A 14,698-nucleotide genomic window follows, 5' to 3' on the forward strand; every position below is an offset into this window, starting at 1 on the left:
TAAACAAAGGCAAAAAACCAAGCCAGGAATATCAATTTGTACCAACATGGTGCCAAAGACCATTTCCTTATGTGGAAATCAGCTGGTTAAAGCGTGCCTCCCAGTCTCACTCACAGAACCGGGGGGCGGGGGAGGGCACTCCTCAGCTTAAGAGTAGATTCATGACATATATCTCTGTCAAAAGTCTCTGCTCACACAGTTCCAGGGACAGGTGATGTGGGCCTCCCCTCTGTATGCTGTGAATATGTTTTATTGCCATTGGTTAATAAAGAAGCTGCTTTCAGTCAATGGCTTAGCAGAGTAAAAAGCCATGGGAAAATCTGAACAGAGATAGAGTAGGCAGAGCCAGAAAGATGCTGTGTAGTTGCTGAAAGAGACAGACACCAGAGAACCTTACCCTTAAACCACGAGCCTCGTGGTAACACATAAGTGAATAGAAATGAGTTAATTTAGGGTGTAAAAGTAAGCTAGAAATATGACTAAGTTATTGGCTAAAATAAACAGTTTTCTAATTAATGTAGTTTCTGTGTAATTATTTCGGGTCTGGGTGGCGAGGAACGAACAAGCAATTCCTACTACAGACAGGGACTCACCACCTCCCGAGGCAAACATTTCTCTTCAAACACTGGATGTGAGTGAAGCCTCTGCCTTTTGGTGTCACCTGGGACAGGAAGGGCACACCCCTCACACATATCTGAAGATGTCCCATAAACTCCAAGAGTTCTGGCCGTTCAATCCTGCAGTGTTCCTCCTGTGACTCGGTGTTAGGCCACCAAGCTCCCCTGAGCTACCCCAGTGTCCTTCCTGAGGTGGGAGAATAGAAAGTTAATACCTGAGCTTTCCCTAAACCAGACCTCTAGGGAGAACAGGACGTGGCTCAGCAGCTCACATCCTTGCTGTCAATATCCCTGCGCCACACCACTTACATGCCACACGCTGAGCCTGCAGTCACCCCAAATAACATCTGTTTTCTTAGGTGCTACCAGCGACTTGTCACCTACTCTGCCCTAGGCCACCCTACACAAAGGTCTCTGTGACCTGGAATATGAGAAGTGATGCAGGAGCGTAGCTGTGTTCTTGGTTTCACAGACCAGGAAACTGCAAGGCCTTTCAGAGAGCATACAGTGTAGGCCTAAGCAAGGAAGGCCTGCAGGGGAAACTGAGGTCAGCCTGGAGGGGCTACACTCTGGTACCTCTGTCAAGCTAAAGACAGAAGCAAGACAACGGAAGCTCTCAAGGCCTCTGAGAGATGGAGGGATGGCCAAGGAAGGCTGGCTGCAAAGCTAGTTAAGAGCCTGGTAAAACCAGAGCGGTCTCAACTGGTAGGCGTCCTTCCTCATTTGGCGCCAGACTGGGGGTGCAGTAGCTCTGAGGTTCTGAACAGCCCCCCTTGCTTCCTCAATGTCCTTCTGTCATAGACTTGGTCTGTTTTGCTTCTGAGATTTCATTAAATAGGAGTACAAGACTGTGACGATGGTCACCAGGACATTTTTCACTATAATCAGCATGTGTGGACACAGCAGGGACAAGGTCACATAGACAAAACTCATGCTTGATGACATTTTGTGGTAAGGAGAAACAACAGAGAGAGCAGAGCAGGTACCCTTCTCATATCCTTCTGAAATGAGAAGGGTACCTGCTTCCCACAGGTAGGAGCAACTCAACTTCAGCTAAGGAGTAAAGAGAGCCTCCTGTACCTAGAAAGGCAGCTGGAAAGGCCAGCTGCCTCCTGTCTGTATGACCAACATTCCTTTTGCACCCACCGGCTCCAAACTCATGATGTGTGTATTTCCTGTAGACAGCAGAACCCAGGAGTTGCCTCACATGTACTAGTGTGAAGCCCAGAGAACTGCAGATGTCCGTAACTCCAAGGGGCTGGGCAATTGGCCCTCTTCTGACTGGTTATACCAGTGCAGTTTAAGGGTGCAGGTGGACATGATGTCTGGAGACAGGAGAAGGGCACGCCCTTGGTGCCTGTCGCCATGCATCAGACTATTTTCCTTCGACCCCTATGTGCTCGGAACTGCCCAGAAGTCATCCCCTCAGAGACACAAAGTCCTGCTTGCTGTGAGCAGAGTCCCACCTCCATGGCCCCAGGAGCTAGATTTGGCAGCATGTAAAATAGAGATTAACCTTAGCTGTGGTTGGCTGTGTTGAGATACAACGCAGAAAGCTAGTCACCCTTGTTTGTGTCAACAGCTGCTTCCGCCACAGTTTACAGAACATGTCTCAATCTGCCCGCAGACATGGGACAGGTATTCTGTGGAAATTCCTTTCAGTACACACAGGTGCAATGATCCCCTGAGCAAACATACCGATCGGCTTAGGCATGTGCAACTTCAATGCCAACAACGCTCAGAAGCGCACATCTGGACCACGGCTGTCCTTCTTTACAGCCTTTCAGTTTTTTACTTAAAGGGAAATGAAGGTGACTGGAGGGTCTGAGGATCTGGCGAAGCGTCTACACTCAACATTGCAGTGAGTGCCTCTGCTTGCACGCTCCACACAGAGATGCTGGCTCCGTGGAGTCCTAAGTCCTAAGTGACTCGCCACTCAGGACTCTTGGGTACCAACCACCTCAATTGCCCAGAGCTGCCTTTTTTGGGGAACTCGTTTTGGGCTAGAAGCTTTGAGTACAGGTTTTCACCGTTAGAAAAACTGTAGAGGCTGGGGAGGTGGATCGAGTGCTTGTCAAGTAAGCATGAGGATGGGAGTTGGGATCCCCACAACCCACATAAAAAGGTCATGGCAGCGTGTGGCTGCAACTGGTGAGTGGAGACAAGACCATTCCTGGGGCTTGCTGGCCAGCCTGTCTGGCTAATCTGTGAGTTCATAGTTTATAGTGAGAGACCCTGTCTCAAAAAATAAGGTGGAGATGAACAGAAGAAAACATTCAATGTCAACCTTTGGCCTCCACACATGCACACGCAGGAAGGGCACACCTGCACACACTCATATGCAAGTACACATGCATTTGCATGTGTGAGTTCCATGCAAACCAAAACTGTATGTTAGAAAGGCAGGGAATATCCCAAGTCACAGGCTGGGAAGAAGACAGCTGGGACAGCTGTCTGGGGTGACATGATTAAGGCTTATATTCTGTGTCCACACCAGGCTGACTGGCCTCTTGGAACATCCCAGCTGTGGGGAGAAGCAACACATAATGTCCAGGCTGTAATACATGTACGCATGAAAACCTGCCGCCAAAAGAAATCAACACAATGTCCAGGCTATAATACATGTATGCATGAAAACCTGCCGCCAAAAGAAATCAACACAATGTCCAGGCTATAATACATGTTATGCATGAAAACCTGCCGCCATAAGAAATCAAAGAAGGCAAGGAGCCCAGAGTTGGCTCAGAAGCCAGGAGATGCCACTGGGTACTCTTACAAGGAATTTAGGAAGGAAAGCCCCCTGCTTCAGGGAGCATTGCAGGACTCTATCCTAGATCATTCGCCCCAAGCAACTGTCTGTCTGTCCATCACAGTAGCCTAGGAAGCAGCTTAGTCAGGGAGCAAAGCACTCTGGAGAGACAAAGGGCTTGACAGTGGGGAGCTAGGCCTGGCTTCCAGAGATGTTTTATTCCAGCAGAGCCACAGAAACCTGAGCGTGACTGAATGCCATATGGTTACAGGAACCCAGAATTCGGGAGGAATCAGAGTTCCCAAGTGCTGGCTTGGGGGGATCGTGTTCACAAGCGATCTGCCTTTCTACACACTCCTGCTTTCTATTTAGTTTTGTTTTTAGCAGATGAAATTCAGACAGTGAACATCAAGGCAACCAATGCCCAGACTGTAGTTGTGAGAGGCCAGATGACGGGAACTGCAGTGGGTTCTCATCACTAGTCTCCTGGGCACTGCCCATCTTCCTATGTAATCAGAACAACTCGACTGCAGAGGGCCTGGGGTCCTCACCTGCCCCCATCCCACACAGGCTGAGACAGTGGGAAGTTCTGTCCCCCGGAGGCAGAATATGTTTTCAGAGCTGAAGATAGGAGTGGCATACCAAAGTCCAAAGCAAGAGACCCTGCAAAACTTTGGACCCAAGCAAGGAAAAGGGCACAGCCCCACATGGAGTGACAAGAGGGCCGCTGTACCGTGCTGCTCTTGCCAGCTCTAGAATTTCTTGTACATTCTCCATTACCTCAGGCTGACTGTGCCTCCTGCTCTTCCTCAGCTTGTTCTAGGAGCTCAGAACCCAAGACCAAGGTCGTGGGCTGACATTCCTGGTGGTGAAAAGCATAGGGCCTTGAAATACAAACCTCATGGGGCAGATGGAGGGAAGAGCCTAAGCTTGGAGCCAGTCGTTTTTCCCTAGGTCTTTCTGCTCCAGTCTCCAAGCCATATCCATGGAACTCTTCAGAACCCAACCTTGAGCGTGTGCTTACGGGGACCATGCACCTCTCCCCATAGTCATGGGGAACACAACTGCCCAGAACACAGTCATGGGCTGCCTTGCCAAGTTCACAGCTATGCACCGCCATGACTCAAGAATATGCTAGGAGGGGCCACAGGACCCAGCACAGGCAAGGGAGAAGGCTGGGGACCCAGGTATACGGAGCTGGTTTCCCCTAACAGATACTAAGGCTCCGGGCTCTAGGAATGTGCGGCTTCTGCATAGTCTTGTTCATAGAGTTTATGCTTCATTAGGGGATGGCAGACTGCTCCCGGAGTTGAAGGTCCAGCACCAGCCAGGGCTGGCCTTACTAGCAGGCTTTCTGGAGGATCACAGTCTCAAGACAGCTCTCTACCTGCACAAGACAGACCCGATAATCACCCCAGCTGCTACCCAGGTGGCCATCCTCTACAGCCTGGTCCCCTGCTGTGATTCATTCTCTGCACTTACAGGATGGTACAGGCATCTGTCCATCTGTCCTTAGTATTGTCTGTGCTTCTTCAGGGCTGATTCTGACTCTATCTTGGCTGAACCTATCCCCGCCATGGATGCTCTCTATAAGTGACTGCTGAATGGTCTCTTCAGCTGCCGTGACAGGAACTGTCAGTGCCTGCCTGTGTCCTCATTGTGCCCCAAGGAAAGACTTCCTAAGAATCATTAACTCTAGTTACCAGACATTTACTTGATGCCTTGTTATGTGGGTGTTGGCTGAGCACAGCATAGCCAGTGACACTAATGACATACCCATCACTAGGTCAAGGCCACTCTTGGACACAGAGAAGGCATCCACATGGGTAACCGCTGCAAGCAGTGTGTGTAGCAAGAAGTCAACTTGTACGCCCGAGTCACTCAGTGGATTAGCGCAGAAAAGAGCCAAGGACCCCCAACTCTGAGGTGACTCACTGAGAGTGGTGGGATTTCACAGGTGGTTGTCCGTACCCTGGGCTGGAGAGGCCTTTCTCAGCTCAGACAGGGCTTTCCAACTCTGCAGGGTTTCCCCGCCACCCCCACTGTCCCACAGGAGCAGACACTGAGCGCCTACACCCAGAAAGGACTGCACCTCAGAACCCACAGCTCAGGGGACAAAGTTTCAGAGTTCCAGGACACCACAGTGACAAGGAGCAGAAACAGCTACAGCTCAGAGATGGGTACCAAGAGGGACGAGGAGCTAGGGAGCCAGGAAAGGCCATCTACCGAGCACCCCAACTGCTCCTGCAGAAGCCCATGGGCTTCTGGGATGGCCATAGAACACCAGCCTTGCTCTACTCTGTAAAGTTCTTCCAGGGAAGCGGGGTTGATTAGAAAAGCGAATCGCAGCTTTTGAAGACCCTCTCAGACCCCAGACAAGGAAGAACACAAGGCTCCTTCCCACTCTGATCCTGGACCCCCGGACTCTGGCCTTCATTAAGTTTTGATTTCAATCAATTGCACACCCCCTAAAATTAACTTATAAGGCCAATAAATTGCAACCGCATGTTTGAAGGTATTATCTGCTCGGAGCTAAGAGCCAGGGATCGCAGAGCACAGGGCGAGATGTCTGGTGCAGATGGGAGTAATCAGCTCTGGAGGGGAGCGGTGCCAGCCCCTCTGCAGTTACAACATCTGCTTTGGGGCAAAACCAGAGGCTAGGCCAGAGCTAAACCAAAAGCTGAAGTAGGCCAGGTCCCTGTCTTCTCTGGGAACCTGAAAGATGAAGGTGATGAACTCGGGCTCCTATCAGTCTACTGTGGTTGCTCTGGCTGGTGAGATGGCCCTGTTCCCAGCAGCAAGAAGTCACTGCCCTGCACTTCAGAGTCTACTTCATGTTCCTCCCAGAAAGACAGGTCTCAGGCCATGTAGAAGTTCTGACTGTGAACTAGACAAGGTCTGGGCCTAGAAGAGCTGACTCTGCCGAGAAAGAGTGTCCAGCAATCCGTGAGTTTGCCATCTCTGTTCCCTTCTCCAACTCCCACAGGGAGCTGCTGGTTATAACCATCACAGGCAGACACTTGGGACTCTGGGGAAAGAGATGGAACAGCTGGGATTCCAGGGCCAGGGTGGAAGTGGTGGAATCTGAGAGGACTTGGAGCAGGTGGTATTTTACAGTCTGTCCCTGAGGCAAAGCATGACTTGCATCCTGGGCAGCTTCACAAATCAACCCTTTATCTAAAACCTAGGCTGTCTGGGCCCTGCTATCACAGGCAATCTCCAGGAGGGGGAAAAAATCATTGTGATCATTTCTGTCTACAATAGCAAAGAAGAAAGGAAATAAATGGGGGGGGGGGCGGGGGGCGGAGAAGTATAGTGAGGGCGCAGGGAGCAGGGAAAGCAGGAACCAAGAGACTTCAAAGGCAGCCAGGCAGGACCCCAGCTTGGCTCCTCGGATCCTACTTGCCCTTGTTCACCTTGAGGACTGCTAGCCCTTTATCCCTAATTGAGAAATGTTCACAATGTATGTGAGCTACATCCCGTGGGAGTTATAAGCCAGAGGGGCCTGCATGGCAGCCACCCTGGCCCCAGCCGCCACTCCGACCAGACAGACCCCATGTGCGGGTGATTAACTCCAATTCCCTGCAAAGTCAAAAGTTTTTACAGATCCAGGATCAAAGCTGGGGCCTGAAGATAGAATCTAGTCTCTCCTTGGATCTCACGGCAGAGAACCCTCAGGGAGGAACTGAGCACGTCCTGTCTCAGAAAGGGCTGGTGTGGGCTGAGGCAGCCCCGTACACTCCCTCTCCGTCATCTTCTATGGAAAACTAACAATAAAGACAAGGCCACAGCAGGCAACCATGACCACATGCATGCACTGATTAAGTTGTACACCTGGTCTCATGGCAACAAGGCCATGGCATCTAAGCCCCTGCATTTTGTTTGCAATGTGTGTCAAACCCTTGCTCATAGCAGGTTCAGTGTGGCCTTCCCTGTGTAAGGGAGGGTTAGTCTGGGAACATGAGGCTCCCTGAAGAGTCACAACTGCACAGTGTTCTTTCTCTATGAGGAGACCACAACTCTGCCTGTCTGACGCCTGGAAGTTCCTCATAGGATAGGTAAGGTGATTGAAGCCTTGAGCACAGATTAACATGGCCTCTACTCTGTGACTCACCATGACCCAAGAATTCTGAACTACTGGAGACTATCAGAAGTTAGAGGTGGGCTGTCTGTCACACACCCCACCCATAGGGCACAGCAGTTTCAGTCACCCGGCCTTCCAGATCTGGAGCCAGCCTGCCTTCCTGGACTAGCATTGTGTGGGATGTCTCCTCCCAGAAGGCTCTGTGAGTTTGGTCTGTTTTCAATATGAAGAAAAGACAAGTACACAGTCCCTGGAAGGGCTCTGACTTCATTCATGGGGTAACAACTAAGACTTCCTGTGGTCAACGGCAGGGAGGGGATAGCAATGAGGAAAGAAAAGCATGCTCTGCCACCCCTGCATACCAGGCAACAATGTGGAAAAGTCCACAGTGCCACACAGAGGCCTCCTAGACACCTAAGCCCAGGGGGAAATGGCTCAGACTCCAAGGCCACTGACACTCATACAAACACCACCACACAGAGGATGAGAATGGGGGCTGAGCAACAAACCAAGGTGCTTACAAAGTTAAGAAAAAGATGATCTGTTTTCTTAACATTTGCCCCAGAAATGGGTGGTTCGTTCACCTGAATCCTCTTCTCGGGAGATTCCTTAGCCTCTATGACAATGGATGGTATGACCACATACAACCCCTAAACTTTCCCTCCAGTCCTGCTTCTCTACCCACTGCAGGCCAAGCAGGGAACCTCCCCGTCCTCCCTGAGAACCTCTGCACTCTCCTCCTCCCCTTGCCAAGCAACACACTTAGAGCCCCAGGGTCTGGGGAATCCAGGATGATCTGCACCTGGAACAGAAAGGGTCCATCCTGCTGCCTTCCTTAAAACCCTCGATGACAGAACAGACATCCACCATAATGGTCAACCAAGTCCCTCAGAAGAGAGCTAGGGGACAAGCAGAGAGTCACAGAGGAGCAGAGTGAATGGCAGCCCAAAGCAGAACCACTTCCCTGAGGGAGAAACACCTCACATCTAAGCCTTTACGTACTCAGGGCCATCCTCACCACCAAACCAAAACATACAGCCCCAAGGTTAACGGAGGGACTGGGCAGCCTCCATGGGCTCTGCAGCACACGAGGCAGCTCAGCTCCACACATGTGGAGACCCAACACACACTTCCAAGAGGCACTCTCCACTCCTACCTGACACTTAGCTGGGGCAGGCTGTCTTCCCAGAATGCTCTAAGGCAGCCAGTGAGGAACTTTCAAAGCTACGAAAGTGCCAAATATGATAGGCTTTCAACTCTGCTTCTGAACTCAGAGACAAGTGTGTGCACGTCCAGGGTGACAGTCTGGGGACACTGGTGCCAGAGCTCCTCTGTCTGGTTGGACCTTTTGGACATTAGTCCTCAGCTCTACAGCTACCTCCTGGAAAGGCAATGTGTCTCCACTTTCCTAACACCTACTCATTCACCTGATTCACTACACGTGTGCACACACATGCGCGTGCGCACACCACACACACACACACACACACACACACGAATGACTCTGGAGTTAGGTGAGGATATGTCCTGGTTAGTTTACATTAACTTGGCTCAAAATAGTCAACTGAAGAAGAGGAAACTTCAGTTGAGGAATTGCCTCATCAAACTGGCTGTGGGCAAATCTGTGTGGCGTGGTTGGAAGACCTGGCCACTGTGGGAAATGCCACCCTTCAGAAGGTGCTCCTAGATTATAAGAAAGGTAACTGAGCAAGCCATGAAAATAAAGCCAGTACACAGCACTCCTCTATGATCTCTGCCTGAGCTCCTGACTCTTCCCTCAGTAACTTCAACCCATAAGACAGACAAACCCGTTCCTCCCCGAGTTGGCTTTAGTCAGTATTTTTTCACAGCAGCAGAAAGCAGAGACGAACAGAATGCTTTCATCCCCCTAGTTCTGCCACATTCCAGCTGTGAACATGGATGAGCTACTTTGTACTTCTGAACATGTCAATTCATTTCTAGGAGGGGATGGTCCCTAACGGAGGTGAGCACACTCCCTGGTCACCAGACAGTGCTGTCTTACTGTCAATATGACTGCAATATGAAACTGGCTCCACTTGGCACTCCGGCTGAAGAGCTCACTTATTTGAAGCTGTTTCTGGTGGCAAGGTGACATCAGAGAATGAAAAGCTACAAATAAATGACAGAGCTGGTTGTCAGCACTGCCAGGAGGAGCAATCGATCCCCCAGGGTGGCAAAATGGGAGATGCAAGACTCATTAGATACAAACGCCCATCTTAACTGTGAGAATAACATTTGTGTAGATGTCAAGAGAAAGGAGATTTGAATCACCACTCTCTGTGGGCATGCCCTGTGAGTCGTGGGGGCCTCAATCTCTGTGTCTTCCTCCAGGGGACCTTGTAACTTAGGTAAAAGGCATTATATGGCTAGAGAGATGGCTCAGCAGTCAAGAGCACTGGCTGCTCTTCTAGAGGACACACACTCAATTCCCAGCACCCATATATATGACAGCTTATGTAAAACCTCACCATATGAGACATGAAGATAGCCACTATACAGACAAGCATGTGGGGGCCACTAAAGTGTTTGGGACCATGGGCTGATGGCTTCCTGATACAACCTGTATCAGGCTGAGAAGCAACCCTTTCCTCCCAAATGTGAATTGGGGAGACCAGTCCATAGTCTGAATTCTGGAGCCCAGAGCCTCTCTTCTAACTACCGGGTTACCATTTCTCTCATTTCCATTTTTCTGCCTCCATGCTAGACCAGGGTGGAGTCTAGTAGAGATGGAGGCTGAATCCCACCCACCTCAGGGTTTTACATATTGTAAGGTGATACAAAAAGACAAAACCAAGATCAGCCTTCTGTGGCTGGCAAGTCCAATGTGGTCACTATCTGTCCCTTCACAGGAGTGTGCCAACCCTTGTTCTGGGGTGTGTATGTGGGGAGGGGGGCTGTACTAACTTCGGATTGCGTATCTCTAGTATAGTACCTAACATGAAATGAGATTCTGATTAAACAAAAAGCCTTGAAGAGTAATAGCTAAATGACTCAGTATGGCAAAATTTGAGCAAAATGGAACAGAAACAAGCATACTGAAATATTTTCCTGTGCCGGTGCCCTGACCAGCTTTAGACTCAGAGATGTTCACCTGGCCTCAAGGGAGGCGGCGTGGCTGGTGAGGTGCTGGCTGTGCAAGCTTGACGACCTGGGTTTCAATCTCCAGCACTCATGTAAAAAGTTGGGCATGGTGGTGTGAGCCTGTAACCCCAGAACTTGGGTGGGTGGGTGCAAGATAAGGAGGATTCTTGGGGCATGCTAGCCAGTGAGTCTTGCCCAACAGGTGTGCCCCAGGTTTAGTGAGACCCTGTTTCAATAAATAAAATGGAGAGTGTGGGGGAGGACAGCGAACATTGACCTCTGATCTCCACACGCACACGCATCCACATTCACATGTCCATACACACACACGAACACAAAATTATTCACACATCACACACATGGACCAAAGGACAGAAGGGAGGTGAAAAAGATGTCAGTTTGGGGAGGGGTTACTGTAACCCTCATGACACCTCAGTTCACTCTGCCCTCCAACTGAGCAGTCAGCACGGCCCCCAAGGTCCAATCCAAAGGGAGCTACGCCTGAGAGCTATGGTATGTTCTTGTGCATCTGTGATCTCGGCACTCAGGTCACAAACAGTCCAAGCTACACTGTATCTTAGCTGCATATTTGTGGTTGATCATCTGTGTTTGAGTATTAGCTCTGCCCCGGCCTTGGGTAAACTTCTTATTCTCTCTGTGTGAGCACAATGTGCTGACAGCACCATCCAACACCTAACTCTTACTGAAACAGTGATTCATTTGAGAGAACCTGAGACAGTGGGAGTGCAAAACACCCTCCCCATGTCTCACACACATAGGTGCTCTCCCAACTTACCGCCACCACTGTGAACGATAGCAGAGTAATACAGTCACCTCTGCATCAGGTAACTCCAAGTTAGCAAGTTAGCAGAGCCCACATAGTCACGCTCGCATAGAAGATCTTCCCCATGAAAGCCCCAAGAGCTAGCATGCAGAGGGAAACTCACAGGTCTCGGTATTGGTCGAAGGCATTGTTGGCCTCCACCTCCAGCTTTCTCAGTCGAGCAGACGGCATGGCCCCATCTTCCAAAGGAGGATCATACTTGTTACTCCACGGTGACCTGGAAGGAACGAAAGAAAGAGATGGTCCTATGAATCATTCCAAAGACGCTTGGCCTGTACACAGCGAGTCCAACCTCAGTTGTCTGAAGTTCAGGGGCCAAGTCACCAAGAGGCTTCCTGGAGAGGCTTACAGAGCAGAGGTTCAGATGTCAGCAGACTGGCTAGTGCAGCTGGTAATGCCAGCAAACACCTTAGCTCCAACCCCACTTGTTCCTGTGGAAAACCAGGCTACCCATTCGCTATCCTCGGGCTATTTCGAGGAACAGACAGAAAGAGAGCCAAGTGACTTGGCCACAAATATCAGTGTTTCCCTGTGTCCACCATTCAAGTGATCAGCTGGTGCCCCTCGCCTCCCTGACTTGCTGGAGGCTCCTTGCATCTCAGACAATAAGTTTGAAGAAGACAGCTGTCAGTTACTGAAACAGGCAGGAGGTGCCTGGCTCCTTAGGGAACACAGTCAATGAACCCAACACAAAGGGCTAAGCACACACAAACACCGAGAAGCAAAGAGAACCATTCCAAGACTTGCTGCATTTTAAAACCACCTTTTGCCACACCAGGAGAACATTAGGTCAGCAAGAGCGATGTGTTCTAAGAAGGTCTCCTTGCTGATTGGTTCTCAGACGAGGAGGTCACAGGGTGGGTGTTCAGAAAGAAGAGAATTAACAAGTGAGGCTGGGGGAGGCTGCAAAGTTGGCTCAGCCGTTAGGATCACTTGCTGCTCTTCCAGAGGACCCAGGTTTGATTCCCAGCACACACATGGCAGTCTCCAACCTTTAACTCCTGTTCCATGGGATCCAACATCTTTTGGTCTCCAAAAGCACCAGGCACGCACTTGGTACACAGACATACATACAGGCGAAACATTCATACACACAAAATAAAATTTTTTAACTAGTGAGGAAAGAGTAAAAAGGAGGAAGAGATGTGATGAACTGGAGAAAAGTCCTTATACCCTTGAGTATGAACACACCCTGATGCTGCTACCCCCAGGACTCACACCGCCCTCCTTTCTCCCAGGGGTTATGCACTTTCACACCCATTCATTTTAGGATTAATGTTAAGGGAGGAAAAGTCTGACTGTTGTCTCTTGACCCCCAACCTGGGAGAGCTGTCCATAGAGATGTCTCTCCCTGGTACCCAGCCTACAGCAGGGAGTCACATGAAATGTGGAAGCCAGGGATCACGGTGAGGGAATGGCTGTAGAGTTCCAGTTTTCTCAGGGATGGCCCAGAGTGCAGAGAGGAGGGGTTGTTGTGTGGTCTCTTGAGGGCTCTGGGCTGCAAATGTGGTTGCCCACACAGAGCAGGGCCCCTAGAAACCTGTTCATGGTCAAATCCCTAGGCTCAATTCCCAAATAAAACAAGAAACCTCCCTACCAAGCTCAAGCCTGCCCACCTCTACCAATGGAGTTGAAGACTGTAGACAGATGGGGGAGGGGACATAGCCAAGAACTAACTGATGAAGGTCTGTGGGGTGCTTGCCTTTATGGCAGCCTGACAAACTCTGAAGGCTCCTTCAGGCCAGCAGGTGGGGAGAAAAGATGGAACTGGGGTGGCATTATATGCCTGCAGTCCTGGCTGTTGTGAAGCAGATGCAGGAAGATCCAGTTTGAGTCTAGCCTGAGCTACCTAACTAGACCCTATCTCCAAAATACAACAAAACAAGGGAAAAAAGGAGGGAGGAGGGAGGATGGAGGAGGAGGAGGGAGGAAAGAAGCTCTGAAAGGCTTCTTTCCTCAGCTCTCAGAAGACAGCTGAGGGTGCTGGCAGCTGCCACTACTAGTCAGCAGGGTTTGGCTCGTCTACTGGGAGACTATGTGCAAGAACTCAGGCTTGTGACCTTGACCCCAGCTCCCCTGAGAGTCTCCTGACACAAATGTAAGCAGGGCACGTCTCCACCCCCACCCCGCCTTTGCCTTCACATCTGTCTTCACAGGAGACCCAGCTCAGGACTCTCTGAAAGGCAACCTGGAGCCTGCAAGGTGACACCTGCTGACAAGCTTGATGACCTGAGTTCAATACCCAGGACCCACATGGTGAAAGGAAAGAACCAACTCCCTCCAGTTCTGATCTTGAGTGTGTGTGCGCGCGTGTGTACACACACACACACAGAGAGAGAGAGAGAGAGAGAGAGAGAGAGAGAGTAAATAATGTGATTTAAAAACTTTAAAGCTAGACAATAAACCAAAGTAACCTGCTAGGGCACAATCATCCATCCTATTCCATGCAGACTTGGGCCTAAAGAAGTCTGGAAGTGCGGTACACATTCCTCCTGCCTCACAGACGACGGCATTTCAAGCCGTTGTTAGGGCCTGGAGCCGGGGTAATTGTAGCTGGGGGAAAATCATAACATTACCCAGAATATTGTTAGTGGAAGGGGCACTCAGAACACATTTAAGAGCTTAAATGGAGGCCATTTGAGAAAAGACAGATGGACAGGAATGCTTAGATTTCCAAAGTCAGGCCTTTCATTTCCCCAGAAGGCTTTTTGTTTCAGCTAACAGGTTTCAAGCAGCGCTGCTGGCAGCAGCTGTGTCATACGGATCTTATTTAAGCAAACGATCAAACACAGGATGGAAATGTGTGGAGAAAATCAGAGGACCTTGAAGTTTCAGATCCAGAAGGGGAGAGAGGAAGTCAAACTCTCTCCTTACCTCCTCTGCTCCCTGTGAGGCTGGAGCCCTCTGGAGTTGGAGTGGGGCCTGCAGGGTGCCCTGGAAGGGTTGAAGCCCTCGGGGGAGGGGCACAGCAGCCACCTTATGGGGCTTTCAGAAACAGTGCTGACTGAGACTTGGCTCCCTGACACCTCTCTCAGGAAGCCCTAACTAAGCCGTGCCTGGTGAAGGCTTTCTCTGAGGCCATGTGCTCCCTGGCCCACCACATGGCTGTCACTATCAAAGGCTGCCCTGTACATCTGCTGGGGGACCAGCTCTCAGAACACCACCTTCCACGTCACACCTGCACAGCACTTGCACACCCACCCAACAGGCATCTCTAACTCCTTCTCCAGGATTCTTCCTTCTCTCGACAGTGACCACACCTTCCAGCTGCCACCGGCCTGTACACGGACCTCTCTCCACTC

At 50.4% G+C, this 14,698-nt stretch overlaps 1 protein-coding gene across 2 annotated transcripts in view; it reads right to left on the reverse strand.

The window, feature by feature from the left end:
• Positions 1 to 14,698, reverse strand: part of Capzb (capping actin protein of muscle Z-line subunit beta) — a 104,506-nt gene that overhangs the window by 17,944 nt on the left and 71,864 nt on the right. For both annotated transcript variants that reach the window (XM_057784214.1, XM_057784213.1), the window contains exon 4: positions 11,500 to 11,613. In XM_057784214.1, the coding sequence (XP_057640197.1) occupies positions 11,500 to 11,613 (114 nt within the window). The remainder of the gene's footprint in view (positions 1 to 11,499; positions 11,614 to 14,698) is intronic.

This window comes from Chionomys nivalis, chromosome 11 (genome assembly GCF_950005125.1).
Source record: "Chionomys nivalis chromosome 11, mChiNiv1.1, whole genome shotgun sequence".
Lineage (NCBI taxonomy): Eukaryota > Metazoa > Chordata > Mammalia > Rodentia > Cricetidae > Chionomys > Chionomys nivalis.